The 24,668-nt window shown below is 33.9% G+C and overlaps 1 protein-coding gene across 1 annotated transcript in view; it reads right to left on the bottom strand.

Annotated features, from left to right (window-relative positions):
* LOC111043549 overlaps nt 1–24,668 on the bottom strand; it is a gene marked incomplete in the record, with an annotated part of 119,682 nt that overhangs the window by 55,902 nt on the left and 39,112 nt on the right. Inside the window, 1 exon segment of the mRNA XM_039419468.1 lies at nt 7,362–7,507. Within this exon segment, the coding sequence (XP_039275402.1) occupies nt 7,362–7,507 (146 nt within the window).

The raw sequence follows: 24,668 nt of genomic DNA, 5'->3' as shown, positions 1-24,668 counted from the left end.
CTCAATGACAGACACCTCTATTATGCTTTCTCATCTGAGCTTAGACCTTCTAACCTATTACAGTGTAAGTTTCAAAATAGAGATGCTCCCCATGTTATTTAAATGGAGTCACTTTTACTCCCTAGGGAGCTTTCTGTTTTTTACTACCGAGAGCGAAAAAGTGACACTTAAGTATTAGGTTTCAGGGAGTAAAGTAAGTACTTTAGACAGTAGGTGGAGGAAAATTAATATTTCTACATGGAAAATTCAATAGTTTCCGAATTCACACAAAAGTGGCTGCAGATTCAATCATGGAGAACTCATAAAAGTGACTGAAGTGCTAAGAAAAACAATTTTTGTAATTTAAAATTTCAATAATTTCCTGAACCCACATAAAAGTAACAGAAGACGTGACAGTACTTTTGGTAGTTGGTTGCGGGTGTTGAGACGCAGATTAAGCCAGCTTATGCTGATCACAGAGCGAGGACTAATCTGACACAGAATCCCCCGGAAGATTCAATTTATATGCAGAACCGTTCTAATCCACCCTCATGTCTGGATCCTAACACTACCCCGCCACTCAGCATTCAACCAAGAAGAACATCCAAGTGTTGCAGCAATTAGCCTCATCTCTCACCTATCTCTGCATCATTTGCTAATAATCCAATAGTAACTAACAAGAAATTAATTCGATTGATGTAGGATATACATACTTAGTGGAGATATAGATGAGATATACTTGGAAGAGTATAGATAGATACAAAGTAGGGGATAGATACTTAGTTGAGAATATCGGGGACCGAGCTTCGCTCTGGAGTACAAAAGCATGAAACATTTATTACGTAAGAATAAATATATATTCCAAATATAATCTCTAAATTTACTGAGAAAGACACTCCCGAGAAATTTCTATGTGGGAGATGACATCAAAGAGCAATCAGCTGAGCTTTAGTGTTTACGAGTTTGTTTTGCTTGAATGGTTCCCAATTTTCTTAAATAACTCAATATTATTCGTTACAAGAGTGGTAATTGAGTGGAATATTTCTAATTGATTTATGAATTCAAGCCATCCAAATTCAAAATTTATAGTTTTCATTTTTGTTTTGAACTGAAATTTCATAAAAATTGTACACGTGAAATTCTAACCTTATTTCGGACTTTTTCACCTATAAATTTGAAAGAAAAATAGCACAAGGATCATCTTTTATTTTATCTTTCAATGTTATTACATTAGTGTCATTTGAATTGTAAATAAATAAAAAATAAATAATAAAATCTTTAATTATTTTTGTTTTAAACAAAATACGTAAGATGAGTAAAAATAAACACTATGCTAGCAACAGAACTTAGGGTAGGGTTGCAATTGATTGAAAAGAGAAACAAAAATCTAGTACTAAACTCCGATGCAAAAGTTCATGAAAACTAAGAGCAAATATATTAAAATATACTCTGGAAGTGGAATTATAGTGAGAAAAATGTAATATGATGGAAGTACTTAATGATAGATGAATGCTACAATAATGGAGAGATGGATGATGAATAATGGAGAGATGAGTGAATGTAAATAAGTATGAAGTATGGATGATATGAGCTGATAACAAACAAACTTTACCTAAAAGAGAAGAGTTCGTTCCGTACCTTCTACGTTATTACTTTAACATTTTGATTTTGTTCTGTTTATGATTTCCAAGTTGATATAATTAAAGTACAGTATTTTTTGTGTAGTGAGAAGTTGATATTGTGGTAATATTCATATTGAATGAAAAGACTAGAAATTGTCAAAAAACCACTGATTATTGATAATTAGAAAGACCGGTTTCGGTTATTACACCATTCTCAATCTCTGATAAACTCTATTCAGAGATTGAACTAAACTTTATCAGAGATTGACAATGGTGTAATAACCGAAACCGGTCTTTTCAATTATCAATAAATCAGTGGTTTTTTGACAATTTCTTAGTCTTTTTCATTCAAAATGTACAGTACCCAAATAATATGTTCAATTTATATTGAATGCCTCAATAGTTGCAAGTTGCCAGTTTGAATTGTGGATTTGACTGATTTTTTTTAATTGGTTCTCGATCTCATCTATTGATAAAAGCCATTTTTTAATATCATTTATCGAAAATTGTCTTATCTATTGTCTCAACTGTTTTCGTCATCTCTAAATAGTACATAATCCAACTTATAATCAGCGAAAAAACATGAAAGGATATTTGATTTTTTTCGTGTTCTATATGATATAAGAGACAATGATTCTTCATTATTTGAAGAATAAAGATTCTCTATTGTCTTTGATAATAACTAGAAACCCAATGGTGAATATAAGGTATTAGATTCGTTAGATGGAGGCTGTTGAAGCACCAACACACTCTACCATGAAATATATAAGATTAACGTAACGATATATTTGATATGTGATCAAAGTGAGTGTAATCGCTTGTAAATGTGTAATGGATATTACATGAGCTAGCTAGATCTAAGGATGCTCTATATACTATTTTGAATTAAGTTTGTAGCGTGAATGTTAGGCTAGTACATACACATCGATTTTTGGTCGTACGATATTTTACCGTCACTATGAATTCTATCAGATTAAACGGAACTTGGCAAACATATGTTTGAAATCATCTGTTCAATCTAATAGAATTTATAAGGACGGTAAAATATCGTACGACCAAAAATCGATGTGGATGTAACTAGCCTAAATGTTGTGGAACTTTTCCATAATTGATTAGACTTGAAATGTTGTCAAGAATCCACTTTGATTAAATAAAAATTAATATTTTACAGGAGCATGCTTTAGTGTGTGCTGATGATGTGTGAGCACACACTAAAGTAAGCTCATGTATAATATTATTTTTTATTCAATTAAAGTGGATTTTTGACAACATTTTAAGTCCATTCAAATACTATTCTTGAGCTAGGTCTACCATTAGAATAGTTCACAAGAAAAACGAGCTGGTATGCAAGCAATTTTGTAAGCTACTTCTACTGGGAGTATCAGTGAAAGAAATATCTGATAGGATGCTCCTAGTATTCAATTTATCAACATTTGCACCGACTAATAGAGATTTTCCTTGTCCACTTCCACACCATGAAAGTATAGTTGACCTAAGGATAGTATATAGATATTCTATATACTATACTTGTAGTTTACCCTCTAGAGACAAGTACTGGGTGCAAGAATTATTGATTATGGATGATCTGCAAAGAAACCTTCCTAATAAGCCTGAACCAATCTGATAGACATCACCTGCTCATCGATGCCTGCTTGGATGAGCCAGCATCAAATCGGATTTCCACGCCAGTAAATCACGCATAGCCGAATGTTCACGCCTGTTACCACGGTTTGTTGAGCGTTAAACGCAGACGTCTGCGCGACATGCGCGATCTTACGAGGAATATGATGGATGAAAAAGAAGATGAGAAAGAAGATGGAGATTAAGTAGGAGAAGAAGAAGGGAAAGATGATGAAGATAAAGTGGAAAAAGTGGAAGAAGTTGATGAAGATGATGGAGATGAAGAAGAAGAAGAAGAAGAAGAAGAAGAAGAAGGAGAAGAAGGAAAAGAAGAAGACATGCAAGGAGAATTCATGAATGAAATGGATATGAGAAAGAAGATGGAGATTAAGTAGGAGAAGGAGATGGAAAAGCTGAGAGATAAAGTGGAAAAAGTGGAAGAAGTGGATGAAGATGATGGAGATGAAGAAGAAGAAGAAGAAGGAGAAGAAGGAAAAGAAGAAGACATGCGCGATGCAAGGAGAAATCGTGAATGAAATGGATATGATAAAGAAGATGGTGATTAAGTAGGAGAAGGAGATGGAAAAGCTGATGAAGATAAAGTGGAAAAAGTGGAAGAAGTGGATGAAGATGATGAAGAAGAAGAAGAAGGAGAAGAAGGAAAAGAAGAAGACATGCGCGATGCAAGGAGAAATCGTGAATGAAATGAATATGATAAAGAAGATGGTGATTAAGTAGGAGAAGGAGATGGAAAAGCTGATGAAGATAAAGTGGAAAAAGTGGAAGAAGTGGATGAAGATGATGAAGAAGAAGAAGAAGAAGAAGAAGAAGAAGAAGAAGAAGATGGAGAAGAATAAGAAGATGGAGAAGAATAAGAAGAAGAAGAAGAAGGAGAAGAGAAGAAGAAGATGAGAAGAAAAAGAAGGAAGAAGAAGAAGAAGAAGAAGAAGAAGAAGAAGAAAGAAGAAGAAGAAGAAGAAGAATATGATGATGATGATGGTGATGATGATGACGATGATGGATGATGATGATGATGATGATGATGATGATGATGATGATGATGATGATGATGATGATGATGATGATGAACAAACTTGAGAACCAGATCAAGAGGAAAAGAAAAGAGAGAGAAGATAACAACGAGCAGGGAAAAATAATAATAAGAAATTCCTCTTCCTCTTCTTCTGAGGAAAATGGGCGGAATTAAGGGATAGAATCAGTAATATACCGGTTCAATAGTGCACAACATATTGTACGTAGAATGAGAACTTTGAAATAAACTCTACAGATTCAATAAATATATGACCAACTATGTGCTGCCATCTAGTGGCTGAATAGAGAGTTACAATGTACTTCGAATAGTTGACCAATCAGGAGAGAGAGTGGGCGGAGTTGAAACATACTAGCCAATAACAGCTGCCACCTAGTGGTAGAATTGAGAGTTACAGTACATGTTATTCGAATATTGCCGAACAATCAGTGGAAAGAAGATAATCTCACATTTTGACAGAAAAAGTCAAAAAGTCACCCTAATTATGTGATAAACGCCCTGAGTATCCGCATAGAGTACAAAGATAGTTTACGAACAATAATAATCATACATTTAAACGTGTGGAGCCAATAAGCATTAACTGCCTATTCCACTAATAGTAGAAACAATGGCCCATATGAATAAAACCAGAGCAAATGCTAATGAGGAAGAGCAAAAGCTCATGAGCAAAAGGTAGAAGCAAAAGCATTTGCTCATTTTGATATGAATAAGCTTTACCTTATACTCTTAACTTATGCTCCTGAACTCTGGAGCGAATGCTCACGTATTTTAAAGATTTTTCATCAGCTGATTTGCTTTTGTAGCCTTAATTTGTTTTATAGCTCACGGAAGCGCTAAATATGCAAGTAAGGTGCACCGCTTGTGTTTGCGTCGTCTGCTCTGTTTTCTATTTATGATAGAGTTTTATGTTAGTGAGTTTAGATTTTGAAATAATAGCGTGAAAAAATTCACCTCTATAATAATCTTCAAGATATCCTATAATACAATAGCCTTCTTATAATCGTCTACACCTCTCTCTTCTTAAAGCCTATTTCCTATTTTGTGATGTCTATCTTTATAACAGGTGAATCGTTTGTACTTTCTTTTGTAGGGATATTGGATATATATCATGGTTGAATCTGAAAAGAGTTTTATAGTTCTCAACTATTGGTTGTGATCGTATCTGGTATAGTTTCCTCTTCCTCATACGAATTAGTTGAGCCATTTTACTATGAGCAGAAGGTGATAAGCTGCTCTAGACTAGACTCACCTTTTTTGAAGCATTCGCTTCAAAAGTTGAGCAAATGCTCTAGTTTATTCATTCAATTTTGAGCAAATGCTCTACTTTATTCATTCAATTTTGAGCAAAAGCTTTTACTTTTGAGCAAATGCTCAAACTATTTTTTTGATGAGCATGAGCAATAGAAAATGAAGCAAATGCCTCATATTTTAGAAGTATAAGCAAATGCTCCATATTTTAGAAGTATAATCAAATGCTCAACTTTATTCATATGGGCCAATGTAGGTGTATAACAGCATAGACTATTTCCGAATAAATATTTATTAATAAACATAGATAATATTTGAGGAAATAGTGTGCTTAGGGTCGATAAAACCATCTTATTTCTCGATAACCGCGTTCATACACGAAACCTTTATTCATCCACTCTTGACTCCTTTCATATTCCTTTTCAAACAATATTTTTGGTTGGATATCGGAGGAAGCGATGTATGTAATAATCTCTATTAATACTTATCATAGTTTGTATAATGTTATATGTTCCAAGTTATAATATTGATTGTAAATAACATCTATATATGTTCTTGAAGAACATGACTGTGATTACAAATTTGAATATTTGAGCAAGAATTGAAGCTATCACAACTAAAACTTATTTAAATAACGATAATACGGTTTCCGTTGTAACACCAAGGCCAATCTCTGGTAAACTCAAACTTGAGAAGAGATCAACATAATAAACTATCATTTTGTCGATATGTACTTTTAGTTTATCAATATTGAACTTAATTACAGATCAACTTACTGTGATTATATTTAGTTTCAGCTATAATGTATTTAAAGTATAATATTTTTAATTCATATTTTCAATTTATAAATGAATTTTGTAGTTGAATACTTATTTTTTGATATTGTTAACCCAGATTCGAAATTTTCAGTGTTCATATTTTTGGACGGTAAATTTTTGTCAAATTATAAGGAATTGGCACCATAAACTCATTCAAAGTGGCTCATCAACTATTTAAATTCAGGAGAGAGATAGTTTTGGATTAATTCTGCTGTTTTTCTCCCAATCATTGTTTTGATTTTGTGCATGTGTAAATAAAATAGATAGATTAATACATTAGAGAACAATATCAGGGACCGAGCTTCGCTCTGGAGTACAAAAGCATAAAAAAATTATTACGAAAAAAAAATTATAATAACATTCATAGTTTAGTAATGTTCTATCTAATCACAGTAAATTGATATTAATTCCCAGAGAAATGCAAAAATTTCCTTCACAAAGGCTCGGTTGCACAAAAGCCGGTTAAATTTTAATCCTGATAAATTTCACGTGAACCAAATCAGAGAAGACCATTTTAAAAAGATGGATCTACTGGAATCAATCAGGATTGAAAGTAACCTGTATTTTTGCAACCGGTACCAAGTACCTGATAGAATGATTACAAAAGTTCAAAAAGTCATAATTTTGACACAGTCTCACACACATGAACTCGCTCACTGACTTCCATCATCAAAAAATTATTAGCAGCTGTTTTTCCAAGGATGAATAATAATTATCCTTTTAATGTCCTTCAGCGAGTTTTCCCAGCGATGAGACCTAGTGCAATTGAATTTTTATGTTATAAACCTACTATGTTCTGAATTTCGTGAGAATCGTTAGAGCCGTTTTCAAGATCCGGTGAAATACAAACATACAAACTTCTAAACATCCAAACATATAAACAGAAATTGCTCGTTTAATAGTATAAGATTCAAGAAACAGAGCCTATTACAACAGTAGAAATGGAATAGCTTATGACATGTATCAATAAATAAATAAAAAAAGTTTTTGGTGTGAGTTTGACATTTGACTTACCAGTGTTAGCTGGAGGCGTCATCATCCCCTCGTCCCGGGGGCGGTGGAGGCGGTGAAGAGGCCGGAGGCGGCATTACGGGACTGCTCTGCACGTGGGCTGGAGAAGCAGGCTCACAGCTTCTCTCTCGCGGCGTTATCAGAGCTAGCGCTTGGTTCTGCACAGAAAAAAACCACAATTGAATGGAGGTACATATTTCATTGAGCTTTAATTTGTCGTGTTGCATACTCTGAAGGCGAACGCACAATGCAACTGACAGACGTATGCAGAAAGACAGGGAAAGATCCCTTCTCAGGTTATGAAATGTTACACAGACGTCTGCAGAGTTTTGATTAGCATCCATCTGACTGCATACATCCGTCTGTTATTGTGTAGGTTTGCCGTAAATCTCAATAATAATTGTACTATCACATACTTTACTTTGTTGCAGTGTTGGTGTTTTGTATTTCAATTCCTTGTAAGGCAAAATAATTACTCTAATGTATACTATACAGAACTAGACAAAATAAATCAGTCAAAACTCTATACTATAGTGAGGTCCACTTTATAATAGCAGTGGAGAAAGATAGGAGAACAGCGTTGTTAATTCTCTCCCTCTACTGCCTTCTCTAGAAAATAACAAATTCCGGAGTATCTGATGTAAATAATAATAAATTTGACTTTATTCTGCGTGAAAAAAATACAAAACATGTGAAATTAAGAGTAATAGAAAACTAATGTAACTGACTGATGGTGTATATCAGATTCAGATTCAGTCAGATTGATCTGATTTGACTGTCTTCATTCTAGTTGAAAATAATCAATTATATCTTTGTGAAAAAGAATTATAGTACGCTTTAAAAAAAAATATTGTTTATTATTTTAACATTTTTAAAGGGTACTATAGTTCTATTTTATAAATACAAGAAAGTAGCCCTGAATTCCTACATTTAAATTATATATTTTTCGTCAATAGAATATATTTTCCAATGATTTAATAATGAATTTCCATGATTGAGATCAAATATTTTGCTAATCTATATTAAATTTCTGTATCGTTAAAAACCGATTTGGCAACGTTGCAGAAATGGATAGCTGTCACGATATCTGTCAATCGAATGATAGACAAGGACAGCAACACCAGTGTTAATCAAATACTGCCATTATAACGTGGACCTCACTATATACCATAATTATTTACTCGACAAAACACCAAGACAAAACTCTATACTACACTCATTCAATACTCTCCGATCATAATAGTCAGTGAGATATTCAAATGATTATTGGAACTTCATTGATGTTGAGAATGCATCAACAAGATTGCTCGTTCATCTACTTCTCGAAAATAATCTTCTATGATGATTTGTAGCCGTCAATTGACGGGACGATCGGGATCAGAGCAACTGGAGCAGTCAAGTAGTTAGTAACACGGATGAGAAGTGATTGCGCGCTGGGCTTTTTATTAGCTGCTTGTAATACAACCGACGCCGATGGAATTCTGTTTTGTCGATTGATAACGCGATCGATCACTCAATCAAAGATGACCGGCGATTGTTAAATCGATTATTAGAGTCGATTATTAGACAGAGCCGCCACTGAACGGCTCACTGCTCACTCTCACACTCTCACTCACTCACCCTCTCACTCTCTCTCTAACTCTCTCTCACTCTGGTCTCGGACTTCAATTTGACTCGGCCAATAAAGTAAAGATCAAATAAATCACTATTCAGTTTGTATCATCTCTTATCCGACATTGTCCCCATTAGCTCTGCTGTTTTTGTGGGGCGGCCTGTTGCAGCACCAACAATGTGTCAATACTATTAATCAGAATTCTATCGATTGGTGGAAAATTTAAATTTTTGTCAGGAAATGTGATGATGGACCAATTTTGAAGATTGCAGGTGTTTTAACTGAATTCGTTATCCATCCTTCAATAGGAGATATAATCTTACTCTTCAAGGTCAGACTTCAAGGTCAAATTTCTTTGAGATAAGGAAATTATTAAAATAAGTTATTGAAAGTAATCATTCATTAGTCATGACATAAAAATCAGTACTAATATACTAGATTGGATGAAATTGAGAAGGGAATTTTTTGACTACCTAATTTACTTCACTATTAAATACCGGGGCACCGAGCTTCGCTCGTTATTTTCATTTATTGATAAACAGAACACAATTTTCTAAAATGATCGTGTTTATATTTCACAGCTGGCTATATGTCATTTTATGAATTTCGGGGATGCGATGTTTAATTTTTCACATACTCGCTCACTCACTTTTTTAATATCCACAGCTGTTTCAGCAAAGGATGAAAGTCGTTCATGCGAGTTTTCCCAAGGATGAGACCTAGTGCAATCGAATTTTTATATCATAAACCTACTATGTTCCAAATTTTGTGAAAATCGTTATAGCCGCTTCCGAGATCCGTTGAACATAAATAACCATATATAAATATATAAAAATACAGAAATTGCTCACTTAATATAATAGGATGTGCGTACAGACTTATGAGCCACGGATTCACGTATTTCGCTTTTCATCGGCTGAAGATATGCTTATTATATATGTATCCTACTGTTTCTGTACTGATATAATAAGCATAGCATCAGCTGATGAAAATTAGAATGAGCGTTTTCGTAGCACATGTTTTTACACACAAACTTATTGTAAAGAACAGGAGTGGGAACAATGGTGAACATGAAGATACAGCACGATGACATCCTAATGTTTTCATTATTACCAGTTGATTCGTAGCATCGATCAAAACCAAAAGCTCAATGAGATACGACTTGCTTGACCAATAGTGAATGAATGTACAGTATATCATTTGATTGATTATATTATATCAATTACTAGTAGGTAACCCGTGCTTCGCAAGGGTCTATTTTAAAACTGCAAAATGAAAACTTGATGTAATAAAAAATCGAAATTTGAAAATAGACCTATAACCATCCTCGGTTGATGAAGAGTCTATATGCAAAATTTCAAATTAATCAGTTGAGTATATTTCAGACGTGATGATGCGTCAAACATAATTCCCTATTCCTTACGTGTATAAGCCAGTTCTTTCCTTTATTATAGTATAGAAAACTGAAGAATACATAATACTTGGAAACCTCACAGAATCATATTGATTTTTCCAATACATCAATAAATTTTAGTTCGATTAGGATCCTCCTCAATTTGAATCAGGCAGCCTTTTGTTTTCCCAATTCCAAACAAAATACCTAAAATACTCGTTTCACTGGGAATTCGTGTCTGATAGTACATTATAACTGAAGAATATAAATTATTTCTTATTTTATTGTGATCTATTCATGTTTTCTTATGAAATTCAATTATAGGCCTACAGCATGAAGACTATGTCCAATTCATTTGTACTGTTGGCAAAATTTTACATTAAAAATAATTATTTGATAAAATCCAAGTTCAATAGTAATGAAAACAAACTCCTTCAAAAAATAATTGATAATAATACGTTTCGAGGGAAAAAAATGGGAAGCCTCGGGGATTCGAACCGAGGAACCATCGCTCCGTAAGCAGGCCTTTTACCGCTGCGCTACATACATAGACATTCGTAAATATTAGTCTTATAACCTGCTCATAAATAGACACAATTTAGGCTATGAAACTTCATGTAGCCTACGGTAGCATACATGAATTTGAACATTAATTCTGAAAAATCTAGAAGGAAAATTGAAATTTGGGCTTCCAGGTGCACGAGATTGATATTTTTAGAATCTATGTTCAAAATTTGGAGATCTAAATCATTCCCGTTTTTCCGGTATGCAATCCACAAGTTGACATGTTTTGATGCGAACAAACGAACAAACGAACACACGAACAAACACAACCCTACTCTCTCTTATTATATAGATAATATAGCAACTGCTCAGATCATCAATACTATTTCTATTCGAAATCCGCGTGTTTGTGGTTCATAAGTCTGTACGCATCTTTGAATTTACTAAGAAATACTTGGGGTCATATCCATAAATGATTCTTGAGAGCGTCTTTAACGAATCAAACTTTAGTAGCCCTGTTATCTTTGTAACGTTACTGGAATCTTTCTGATTAGGTCGTTCTTTGTACTCTGTGTTTCTTGCTTTGTGGCTGAAAATTGTTTTTAAGAATCGTCATAAATATCTTGGATAGTTTAATTTGAAGCTCTTGGAATGCTCACCCACTTCGTGTATTATAGCTATGATTAGTTGTCATCATCCACTTCACAACCTTAATTATGTATTAGATAATTTCCAAAAAACATCCCCGTTTTTTATCCTAGCTAGTTGATAGTGCCGAAGAATTATAACTGTACATATCTAGGAATTACAACTCTGACCTTCTCCAATGATCGAAAAAAGTCAAAGAGATTGGAGGTCAGTTTTTATAAGTATCTGGCAGGATAGTTCTTAGTTGAAAATCCGCAGTTAGCCGCTTCATAGGGAAGCTCCCCGCTGTTTCTCTACCTGCCTCGGGATTGACTCAGGTTTGAAAAAACGTTTTCTAGCCGAAGGGATTATTGTGCGGCCCCAAGGGCGTGGACCTGCAATTTTGAAATGGATTCCACAGAATGATTTGTAGGCCTAAGTCGCGTCTAAGACGAGCGTCTACCCTGCGATTGCCTCATTAAATATACAACAGAATTCGGAAGGTATTCGGTAAACAACTGCGGTTCTCTATCTTCTAATTTTCAGAGTCTCCAAGAAAATTGTTCCAGCCGGTCTGTCTCTGTATGTTATAAAGGGAGGTATCAGACTGATTACAACTTGCAGCCGATTTATGGGGCTCCACCGGTGACTTTCGGCTCCAAATCTGGATAATTCTTTCAAGAAATTCAACCCTCCCTAGATCCAAAACGAATCAGCAATCTTTGCGGAGTTTTACACTATACTTTACACACACACTTGATAGAATCCTACGCCCACTTGGCTCTTATATTCTGAGAAATAGTATCATCAGGAATTTACACTGAAAGTCTTCATAAATGATCTTTCTAGAAGAGACTAAGTACTGTAGTCTACTAACTAAATCGAATCATCAAAATATTATAAATTTGCTTGACCTATCCATCATAAGTACATCATAAATACTATCCCAAATACATCATTAAATTCTATAATACTATAAAGAAGCTGATTCCATTTTGAATTTACTGACTTCTATTTACTTTCGCTGATAATTGTTTTACCTTCTCAAGGATTGAAGGTTTTCATGGATATCCATAGTTGGAAAACCCCTTCAATCTTCCACCCTTTTTTTGCACCACTTTCTTTTTTTGCTTTAATGTGTATTGTTGTTGTTGTTCGCATGTATTCATTTTATTAATCTCTGTATCAAACTTGTATGTGTGTGTAAAAATAAATTGAATTGAATTGAACTTGGAGCATTTCGTTGCGAAATGTAACGTTTTATTGAAAGGTTATCAAGTTGGAAAATACAATAAAGCATTCCTAAATAAAAATATAGGCCTAGTTAATTTCTAATGTAACGCCAGTATTCTAGTGTAGCCTTTTCGATAGCATCTAGTATTATCAAGCCCACTCAAGTTATTGGATCAACCAGCTCCTCAAATCATATCATTGATATGGCTGCCTAAAAAAAAGCAGTCGTTAGGTCATGTCAGAGGCCCTGAAATTGATCAGTTGCGACCTGAAAACTCTGACACCAGACCTGAGCCAGCCAGGTCACTCGATATTTATTATTATTATTGATATGGCAGCTTCTTTGTTACCTACATTATTTTCTCCTCAATCTAGTATATATTTTCAAAATATTATCGTGTTCATTCAATAGGAATTGATCTATCCCATTCAAATCTAGTCAAGACTATTTTTTATTCAGCTACTGTTTTTGCAAAAACTAAATCAAATCACATTTATTGCCAAATTGATATAGATTCATTGTAATACAGATTTAATTATAGAATTTTTGGAATTGTTCTATTTCATTCAAATCCAGTCAAGACTATTTTTCATTCAGATACTGTCTTTGGGAAAATCAAATCATACTTCTGCCAAATTAATATAGATTCATTGTAATACAGATTCTATTATAGAATTTTTTGGTATTGTTCTATTCCATTCAAATCCAGTCAAGGCTATTTTTTTATTCAGATCTTTGAAAAATCAAATTAAATCATATTTATTGCCAAATTATTATAGATTCATTGTAATACAGATTCAATTAGAGAATTATTGGAATTGTTCTATTCCATTCAAATCCAGTCAAGACTATTCGTTATTCAGATACTGTCTTTGCAAAAATCAAATTAAATCATATTCTCGTGAAATTAATATAGATTCATTATAATACAGATTTGATTATAGAATCATTGGAATTGTTCCATTACATTCAAATCCAGTCAATACTATTTTTTATTCAGATCTTTGAAAAATCAAATTAAATCATATTTATTGCCAAATTATTATAGATTCATTGTAATACAGATTCAATTAGAGAATTATTGGAATTGTTCTATTTCATTCAAATCCAGTCAAGACTATTTTTCATTCAGATACTGTCTTTGGGAAAATCAAATCATATTTTTGCCAAATTAATATAGATTCATTGTAATACAGATTCTATTATAGAATTTTTTGGAATTGTTCTATTCCATTCAAATCCAGTCAAGGCTATTTTTTTATTCAGATCTTTGAAAAATCAAATTAAATCATATTTATTGCCAAATTATTATAGATTCATTGTAATACAGATTCAATTAGAGAATTATTGGAATTGTTCTATTCCATTCAAATCCAGTCAATACTGTTTTTCATTCAGATACTGTCTTTGCAAAAATCAAATTAAATCATATTCTCGTGAAATTAATATAGATTCATTATAATACAGATTTGATTATAGAATCATTGGAATTGTTCCATTACATTCAAATCCAGTCAATACTATTTTTTATTCAGACACTGTCTTTGCAAAAATCAAATTAAATCATATTCTCGTAAATTAATATAGATTCATTGTAATACAGATTCTATTATAGAATCATTGGAATTGTTCTATTCCATTCAAATACAGTCAAGACTTTTTTTTATCCAGCTACTGTCTTTGCAAAAATCAAATCAAATCATATTTATTGCCAAATTAATATGAATTCACAAATACATGAAAAGCAAAATTCAGTAAAAATAGGAGCTAACTAACTGTAAATTGTAAAATTCAAAAATCCTACTGAGTCACTGTCAATGTCAATGTTGTAGAACCGTTCCATATCGAACCATGGTCCTGTACCAAATAAAATTGTAGAATTTGATGATATATTTGTGTTTTTATTTCATTGTAAAATTCAAATGAAAATTCTTCATCTATAAATTATTTCTCAAAACTTACGCTCTCGCTCATGACAGTTTTTATTCATCTCTTAACACACTAACCATCATCCCACATTCATACTCTGTGGCTGAAACACGTAATTGCAGTGACAAAAGCTCCCAGAAATAATAATTAACTCCTAGTCTCCGATTAAGACGACACACGTGTAGGTGTTGGTGGTCCTACTGTCAATTTGTTCTCACTTCAAACTGTCACTAATGTATAGAATGGGAATCATTGGTGCTATTTGAAATGGATGCTGACAGTGGAGGTGAATTGTCGTTGATCGCAAGTGTCAGTCTTGATGAAGGAAGCGAGAGGCTTGTATGAAGATGTGTTGTTGAGAGATAAAGATAGAAAAAGATATGTGGATGAGACACTTATAGGAGGCGTGTTGTTGAGAGACAAAGATAGATTGTATAAGGTTGTTGAGAGACAAAGATAGAAAAATGATGTGTGGTGAGACACTTATATGAGGCGTGCTGTTGTGAGACAAAGATACAAAAATGATGTGTGATCAGTGCTGGGAGTGAGACAACACGTGTCAATGCCTGTTGCTACGCTTCTGTTGGTGGAATAGATGGGGGGGGGTGGTAACGGGGGGCACCTTGGGTTCTTGTGATGCAAGCTCGCATTCCTCTGGTTAAGTCCATTTGACTTCACTTAACCCAGGCTAAGCTGTTTCGGATTACTTGACTCAGAAGCATCAGAGACCCCGCCCCGCTACGCCGCGCTCATAACACTCTTTACATGCTCCAGATACCGACTGATAAAACGTTGTTGCTTTCCTATCGCACAGAGAGAACGACGACTTAAATTGTCAGTCGACTCGAAAGACAGGCTTGTCGGTAGGAAATTTAGAAAATCCGCCGTCACTTACTTAACTAAGATTGTCTTACCCTACTTCAAAATGGTCAAACAAGATTTTACTTGTCTTTAGCTTAGCCTAACACTCCATATTACTGTCTCAATCTATCATTTTCCATAATATATTGGACATGTGTATGAATAATTATCATCAAGGAATGAATACAGACTTGATCGATTGGATTGGACATATAAAACGCGATACCATTTTATTTATTCTCCATTCATTCATACAATAAGTACATTATCGGAATGATAGGGAAAGGGAGAATGAGGTAACCTTGTGCTATTCCTCTCCCAAATTTAGATAACGTAAACCAAAGTTCGAAATAGGTTAAGTCTTGCAGTTCTTCAATTTACAAAAATCTGGTGTGGCGCACTCACACAACTTTCCTTGCCGTTATGAAAATTGATCACCTGACGCCAGTGTTCTCGCGCATCTCACGTCTACTATTCAAAGATTTGAGCCAGCTGGTGACAGGGCAATAACGCTGGAGACACATGAGGTCTGCTATCTCTTCATAGTGAATCATTTAATAGAATCAACAGTTTCCAATTGGATAATCACATTTTCTCGAATTTCGAGCTTATTTTTAATTTTAGGTGAAAATGTTACTAAACATTAATTGTAGAGATTCCCATGCTCAATCTTTTACACTCATTTTTTTGTTTAAATTGTGCCTGATGCCTGATAATTGAGAATATAAAATCAAACTTTGCATAGATGGGGCGGAGCTCCTGAAATTTTTACAGATATGAGACTTGTGGCAGTTGATAGAGCTCATTAATGACTATTTAAGGTATGAATTTAATCAAAATCGTTGGAGCCATTTTCGAGAAAATCGCGAGAAATCCTGTTTTTGACAATATTTTCGCCATTTTAGCCGCAATCTTGAATCGCATTTGATCGAAATTGTTCGTGTCGGATCCTTATAGTGTCAGGACCTTAAGTTCCAAATTTCAAGTCACTCCGTTAATTGGGAGATGAGATATCGTGTACACAGACGCACATACACTCATACACACACACACACATACAGACCAATACCCAAAAACCACTTTTTTGGACTCAGGGGACCTTAAAACGTATAGAAAGCTAGAAATTGGGGTACCTTAATTTTTTTCGGAAAGCAATACTTTCCTTACCTATGGTAATAGGGCAAGGAAATTAAAACTTCCAGTGTCTCATTCAATAATTTATTCATTCATAGGATAGAAAATTGCAATATCGGAATGGAGAAACAGATGCTAGCCCAAAACTTCCTCTGTTCCCAAATATTTTGTCCAATAAAATTCATTTTATTCATTTACAATGCAAATGAGACTAATGTAATAACATTGGTACATAAAAAAGGTAGTCCTTGTGCTATTTTTCTTGCAAATTTATAGGTGACACAGTCCAAGATAAGGTTAGAATTTTACGTGTACAGTTTTTACAAAATTTTAGTCCAAAATAAACATGAAATCTGAAGAATGTTCAAAATTTTTGAAAATATTTAAAGTAAGATAAAAAAAGTAAATTCGTATGGCTTTTGTTGGTGGGGAGTCCCTTACGGGAAGGTCCCACCGCCTGAATATATAATTTAAGCCGTCAATGGGCCTTACGACTGTCATACTTCAGCCGGGACAGACAGTTTAACGTGCCCATCCGATTAGAGTAAGATTAAGTTCACATAACAACAGTTTCCACTTCGATAATACGTAACTGTAATACACTATATGAATCTGATTTTAAACTTTGATAAGTTTGATTATGACATTTTGATTATGAATCATATCAATGACTAATATTTGAATCAATAAATTGAAATCAACAATAACTAATATCATAGATTTTATTATTATCCATCAGCTTGACTGGATAGTTTTATGGGAACACTTTCATGGGGATTTCCAAGAATTGATAGTTGATAAGTGAAGTTGATAGAGTTATTTTTGCATTCCCTTGTGATAATTGGAGATTCAGCAAAGGATGAATCACGAAGTCGAGATAGCAATGATTGTCTACAATCATATTAAAACCATGCAATTATTTAGTTATAAGTAAAATAAATTTGAATTGGAGAGCGAAATGCTTGATTTATCCGTAACTGTGTTGACACACAACAATTTGATTATACTTGAATCACATCAATAGTATGTATTATAAATTATGTTATTTACACCGCTTTGTTCCAATTTTAATTCACTTTCGCAATTTTGAAGGAGAGGAAACTGGGAAGGACACTCTCGTTACAACCCATGAGATAGTAAATTTTATTTTATGTAAATTTATTTATTTCATTGACAATTACAGATCATAATTATAATAAATATAATGTGATTGGGAGAAGACAACAGGCATAGCCTAAAACTGTCTTCTCCTAAATTTTTACAAATAAAAGATAATAATAATAATAATAATTTTATTTCTCAATAAGCATTCATTACAAACACAACATTACTACAAGAAAATAATTATTCTATTGAGAAGACACTCCCGAGAAAAATTCTATTTTGGGAGTAAAAGATTGTTTATATAGTCTTCTATTATATCCGTCTCAAAACAATTAACTGACAACATACTCGTAAACTATTCCAGATAATTATAGTACTTCCGAATTCCTTATTGAATTCACATAATAGATTCCCGATATTTTCACTATTTATTGCTACAATATCTGAAGCAAGTTACCAAAGATCTGGGGATCCAGAGCTACATCCAACTGAAAAGTACAGCTCTGGACAGAAAACGATGGACAGCTGCCTACCAATCGAATGATTAAAGCTGAAGAAGATATTTCTACTCAAACAAATATAATTTGAGGGATTTTCAAAGAAAACGATTCAAATTAAGTCTGACTCAAATTTCATGATCAATTCCCAATAGTAACAAATCCGCTAATTAGTTCCAATAGTGTCGATGATTGTATGTATTGGAATATTTTTGTATTTTGAAAATGTAGTATGAATCACAATATTTATACTCAAGATTCAGTACAACGTTTCTTGGACAATAAAAATATAATCTGATGTGAATCAAGTATTACATATATCATATAATCAAATATGTGTAACGCTAGTTCGCCTCCATGGTGCACATGGTAAATGTACTAGCAAATGATGGCGGTCAGACAGACTTATGTTCTCCTGACCAAAAACTACACAACATCTCGAATAAATTGGAAATGAACAGTGTAGGCACGAGCTTTATATGTTGTGTATCTGACATACGCAAAATAAATTAATATAATCATATTATTTATTATATTTCATATTCATATTTATTCATTTAATTTATTGACCGAGCGAAGTGAGGTCTAAGATTCAAGTCGACGGTTTGGCATTTCTCTTAATGTTTAAATGTTCATATGTTGCGCATTTACGGCGAAACGCGGTAATAGATTATCATGGAATTTGACAGGTATGTTCCTTTTTTAATTGCGCGTCGACGTAAATACAAGGTTTTTGGAAATTTGCATTTCAAGGATAATATAATAGGAAAAAGGAGCCTCCTTCATACGCTAATATTAGAGTAAAAATCAGTCTGTAGAATCATTCATCATAAATCAGCTGACAAGTGATTACACAGATGTGTGGAGATGCCAGTCTATTGCTGTATTTCCATAAGGTCTATAGTTTCAGTCAGGTACTTGTGGATGAGAATACTGCGTGAGGTCTACTGTTCACAGAACTACTAGTATAAATGAATCAATTTATTTTAATATTTATATATTGAATCTAGTTACAGTATTACAATGGAATGATGCCAATTTTTAGAATTACAAACAAGTTAACCGACTCCTTTGGATTCCGAAATCCATGTGCTCGAAACTTTCTTTTATTGTACGGTACGGGATTAGCTTTTAGACCCTTCGTCAGTATCTGAGTCCCGTATAACTGTAGTATACATTGTCAACATTTGTAAGGGGGTAATGGCCGGAGACAAAAAATGAAGAACAGTGCTTTGTTGAAAACAGAGAATCTTGAAATTCCTCGACCTTTTCGAAGCTAAAACTGGAAATCAAACAAACAAGTATGAATTTCGGTTGATTTACGGGTGACCGTTGATGCCCAATGCTTCTTCACAGGTATTATAGTCACAATAATTGACAGACAGGCCGGCGAAGCGTTGGGTTCCTTTCAGGACGCGATGAAGATGTTTCGACACATGGCCGAAACAAAAGAAGCGGCTCTCTTCTGAAGACTCTCTTCTAGGGACTAGAGACATCGGTTTTTACAATCCTGGTAAAAATCCTGTTAGGAAAGGTTTACAACTGAGGAACGGGACAATCCTTCGCATAAGGTCACCGAGTCAAAAGCAGGGTGAATGGTGGAATGGAACACCAACTGAATAAATGGATTTGGCGCCTTGCAGAGAGCACCACAGATCCACAAGATAAGAGCTTCAAACATCAATCATAAAGTGTAGAAAGTTGTTGGGGATTAGGACGGCTCGATTCAGGTACTTCTTGTCTCATCGCCAGATCAACGAGAATTTTAGCTTCAAAACGAAACAAATAAGTTTTTAGTGAGCCTACCAATAGCCCTGCTCAAATCCGACATCAAATCGTTTTTAGGCTTTTTTAAACTTTCTCAATAATCATGTTCCACTACATATTACCTGGTTTTGACGACTTCGGTGATGTAGCCTCTGTATGATATCACTATACAATATCGGGGCACCAAGCTTCGCACGTTATTTATTTATTGATAAACAGAACTCAATTCTATAAAGTGATTGGGGAAGGACTAACAGGCATAGCCCAAAACTGTTTCTCCCCAGAAATTTGATTTATAAATAGTCTAAAAAGTAGGTTATGTTCCATACACTTGAATGCATGTCCATTTTTCAGTCAAAACATTTGAAAACAGAAAAGTTCTAATTTAGATTGTTTACAAATCAAACTGAATAACAAAATAACACTCACTAATCATTCAATTCAATTCAATTTATTTTTTCCTTCTGAATACAATTCAAAGCAGTTACATAGAATCTTAAGCAATAAGTTTATACAATTCAAGAAACGATATAATATACTTACTAAAATCAAACAACAGAATATAGAACTATACTAATCAATAAAACTCTTGAGCTATCACAATTCTATTCTTGTATCAGATGGGAAAGAGCTTACATAGGCAACAAAGGCCTGTGCGGCTCTTCATTAAAAACTGTAAAATAATGATTAACTTTGAAAATTATGATATACTCTTATTTAGAATAATAAACCATGTCATGTCAACAAATCAGATTATTTTCATCAAATCGATTAAAATTTCTCGTGAATAAGCTGATTGATTGCAAATAGTTGAACAGCTGAACATTATTCTGTCTCTCTTCCACACAGGCAATCACTTAGACCAGTTATAGAATAGTCACGCTGGGAAGTCAAGCCTCTGAAGTCAACATCGAATCAAATCAAATTCTTTTATTGCTGTAACATTTTTTCAAAATGCATAACAAAGTCAAAACATATATAAAACAGATAAGCCAAACATCTACTGCCAAATCCACCCATCTTGACGTCACAACCAAGCTAACAACAATGCATTGTTCAACAACAATGTAAGTTAAACACCACAAACACTCACACAACAAACTCAAAAAAGTTTTCTATAATTTCTTTACGATGCGTGACGTCATTGCTGTGACGTCAAGATGGGTGGATTTGGCTGTAGATGTTGGCTTCATCGACTTTCAGTATGAATATACAATGAGCCGTGTCTATTCTATAACTGGTCTAAGGGCACTCACATCTTCTGTTATCGACAGACGACGAAATTATCATCTGTTTTTCCAATGATGAATAATTATTATCCTTTTCATGTCCTTCAGCGAGTTTTCCCAGGGATGGGACCTAGTGCAATCGAATTTTTATATCTTAAAGTTACTATGTTCCAAATTTCGTGAAAATCGTTAGAGCCGTTTTCGAGATCCGTTGGACATACATAACCAGATAACCACAAAACCAGAAATTGCTCGCTTAATATGATAGGATATAAGAAAATTGCATTTCTAATACACATTGTCACATTTGACGGGCTTTTATTTCTTATGAATAACTTCAGATTTAAGATAAAAACGTTATTGTGTTGAATGAATTTGATCCAATTTTGATGGAGTTGTGGGACTGTGAACAAGGATTCTTGAATGAGCCAGGTATCGAAGTTACAGCAGTGACTCTTCCAATTCAAGTTAAAATATACTTGTACACATTTTTCATGCGAATCTTACAAACATGCTATTCAAACCAGTTTTTCTGAATAGCCTACAATGCACAGGATTAGAAAAAATTGATTAAGTCGAATTTACTCCTTAACACTGGCAACATAAGGAAAACAATAATTCTTCCTCAACAAAAGTTTTCAGCAAACAAACATTTGGCTTGGTTTTTAATTTATTCGTGCATCGAGGATTACTTTGGAGCAATGAATTTTGAGCGACTAAGCTTGTTCGAAGATAGAGACGATTAATAGCGATATCGCTAACGCATCCGGCCGTCTGCTATTGCTTGCAATGCATTTTTGATGTTCAGATAGGATGGCTAATATACAATTACACCTTATCAAAACATGCAACCAGCCATTATTAAAGCTTACTTTTCTTACTGAAATAATTGGGCCTAATTTCACATATGCTGTCTGCATACATAATTCCAAGTTCTCCTCTCGTTTTAATTGCGTAAAACGGGAGTTTTCACCAGTGTGGACTTCTTTCATCGGGACTGAATTATTAGCGAAATGCTCGACAAGGCATGACCAATAAACCAGCCACCCTTCAACAGTGTTTATCAAGAGGTTAACTGAAAATGAAAGTTTTTCTAGTATCAAAACTCTTGAGTTATTGAAAAACTCTCCTATTATCCTTCGTATAATCATGTAGAAATGTGGATTATGTCTCACACAGAAATATATCATGTAGAACTGTAGATCATCTTCCACACAGAAATATATTCATCATAATATGATGTCACATCATATGTTATGATATCATGTTATGATATGTTATGTTATCATATGTATCATATATGATGTAATATGTTAGATCCATCATAACATATTATATCACATGACAGGAATAAATTAGCCTGATCAAGCATCACAATTCTCTACAATTAACACATCCTCTCGTATCTCATACTTGCAATCCAAGAGATTTAATCGTGGTTTTGATTCTCCATTCTTCCACATTTCTCAACAAAACATAAGCTTTACAGGCTGCTTTTTCAGATCGGAATCTATGCGATTTCTGATTGACAATGTACTAACAGAATATAGAGTGTGAAAAAGTGTATGTTACATTTTTCACTCTGTTCTCGTAAGGAGTAAAAACTTATAACTACAAGTATAAAACTCAATTATAACTTATGATGAATTCTTTGTCCAATGCAAGTGGACTGTATTTTAAGGATGAAGAGAGTGGGAGATAATCTTTTCTCCATTGTTCCACATTCCTCAACAAAACATAAGCTTTACAGGCTGCTTTTTCATATTGGCATTGTACTAACAGAATATAGAGTGTGAAAATGTGAATGTTACATTTTTTACTGTTTTTGTATAAGGAGTAAAAACTTTATAATTCAAATTCAAATTCATTTATTTGCCATAAAATAATACAGATTGATAAAATAAATATTCTAACTTACAAAATGGCACTACCGGCAAAGAAAACATGTGCGCCGGCAGTGAGTTCGAACAACTAGGTACAGCAAACATCTCAATAGAAAGGAAAAGATCTTATTCAAACCACTAGAATAACTAAAATTATGAAAACCAGGTCACATCTCAATACTCACAAACGATAAGACAAGTAACAAAATCAAAAGCAAGTGACAAACTCAAAAAGACCAATTCAAGGAAGCCATGACACAAATATTTTTTAAAATTTATAACATAAGAATGAAACACTACATAATGGATATAGATAATTTAAAATAAACATTTATCCTGATCCAATCCAGTATAAGATTCATTATGGATTTTGTAATTCTATTAACAATGAAATCAGTTGGGACTTCATTTATAAACAAGTAACACTGATATTCAAACTGACGTCTAAAATGTTATAACGTATGATCAATTCTCTGTCCAATGCAGGTGGACTGTATTTTGAGGACAAAGAGAGTGAGAGATGATTTTATAGAATGAGGGACAGAAAAATTCTCATAATTTAATACCGGTGCACCGTTGTGCATGAACTTGCCTTGGCCAATAGCTTGTACATGCAAAAGGGTAGACAGCACCTGTAGTGTAGAAATGACAAAAACATCGGTTTTCATAAATTAAATCAAGCCTCAAAAATAAATGAATGAATAAATAGATAAATAAATAAATAAGTAATAAAAGAATAAATTTACTCTACATTTGACATTGTTTCCATCATTCTCTAGAATCCTTAAGAAGGTTGCGATTGGAAATCAATGAATTATCATAATCAATTGCAGAAGATCCACGAATAAGATAGAAATATTGATGGAATCAAGTTTGGTGATTATAAATCTGAAAAGCTCTTCCCAGCATTCACAAACGAACGCAATTCGGGCTCATGTCTACAAATTGAATAGAATATACCTGTATAATATCACATTCAGAATAATTCAGTCACTTTGTTTCGGGGAACTAATTTCTGAAAGCCTCACAAATTCAGAAACCGCTCCACTCGGGGATTTAGATTATAATGCGGATTAATAGGAACGGCTAGGGGCTGAAAAGCTCTCAAGTTGACCGTTTGCGTGAAAGAATGGAGCAGAACGGAGAGAGAACGAGGGTGTGAGTGAGAAGAGGTTCTCTGAGAGTGACTCTGGCAAAAGCGATGGGAATTTAATAAAGTTGCTGATGCCAAATCGCAGTCGAATTGAATAAGAGGCGGCGTGTGTTATATTGGAACGCGTCTATCTTAATTAATAGGAATTATATAATAACTGAACCGAATTAATCCACAAAGTAGGTTCATCGAGCGGGAATGTCAGCCCTTCTTCGTCTTGACTCCCTCTTCAACCTTCTCCTCCTTTTCCTCCTCCTCCTCATTTCATTCAGCTCATCTGTTCAGTGATGCCCGTGTGGAACAAAGTAGTCGAGGACGTCCCTTACAGAGCGGGGATTAATCCACGTCAGATCTACGAGAACGTGCACTTCAAATATTTCAAAATCGTCTAA

The sequence above is a fragment of the Nilaparvata lugens genome, chromosome 1, assembly GCF_014356525.2.
Source record: "Nilaparvata lugens isolate BPH chromosome 1, ASM1435652v1, whole genome shotgun sequence".
NCBI lineage: Eukaryota > Metazoa > Arthropoda > Insecta > Hemiptera > Delphacidae > Nilaparvata > Nilaparvata lugens.
This window is presented reverse-complemented; position numbering and strand designations above follow the sequence as displayed.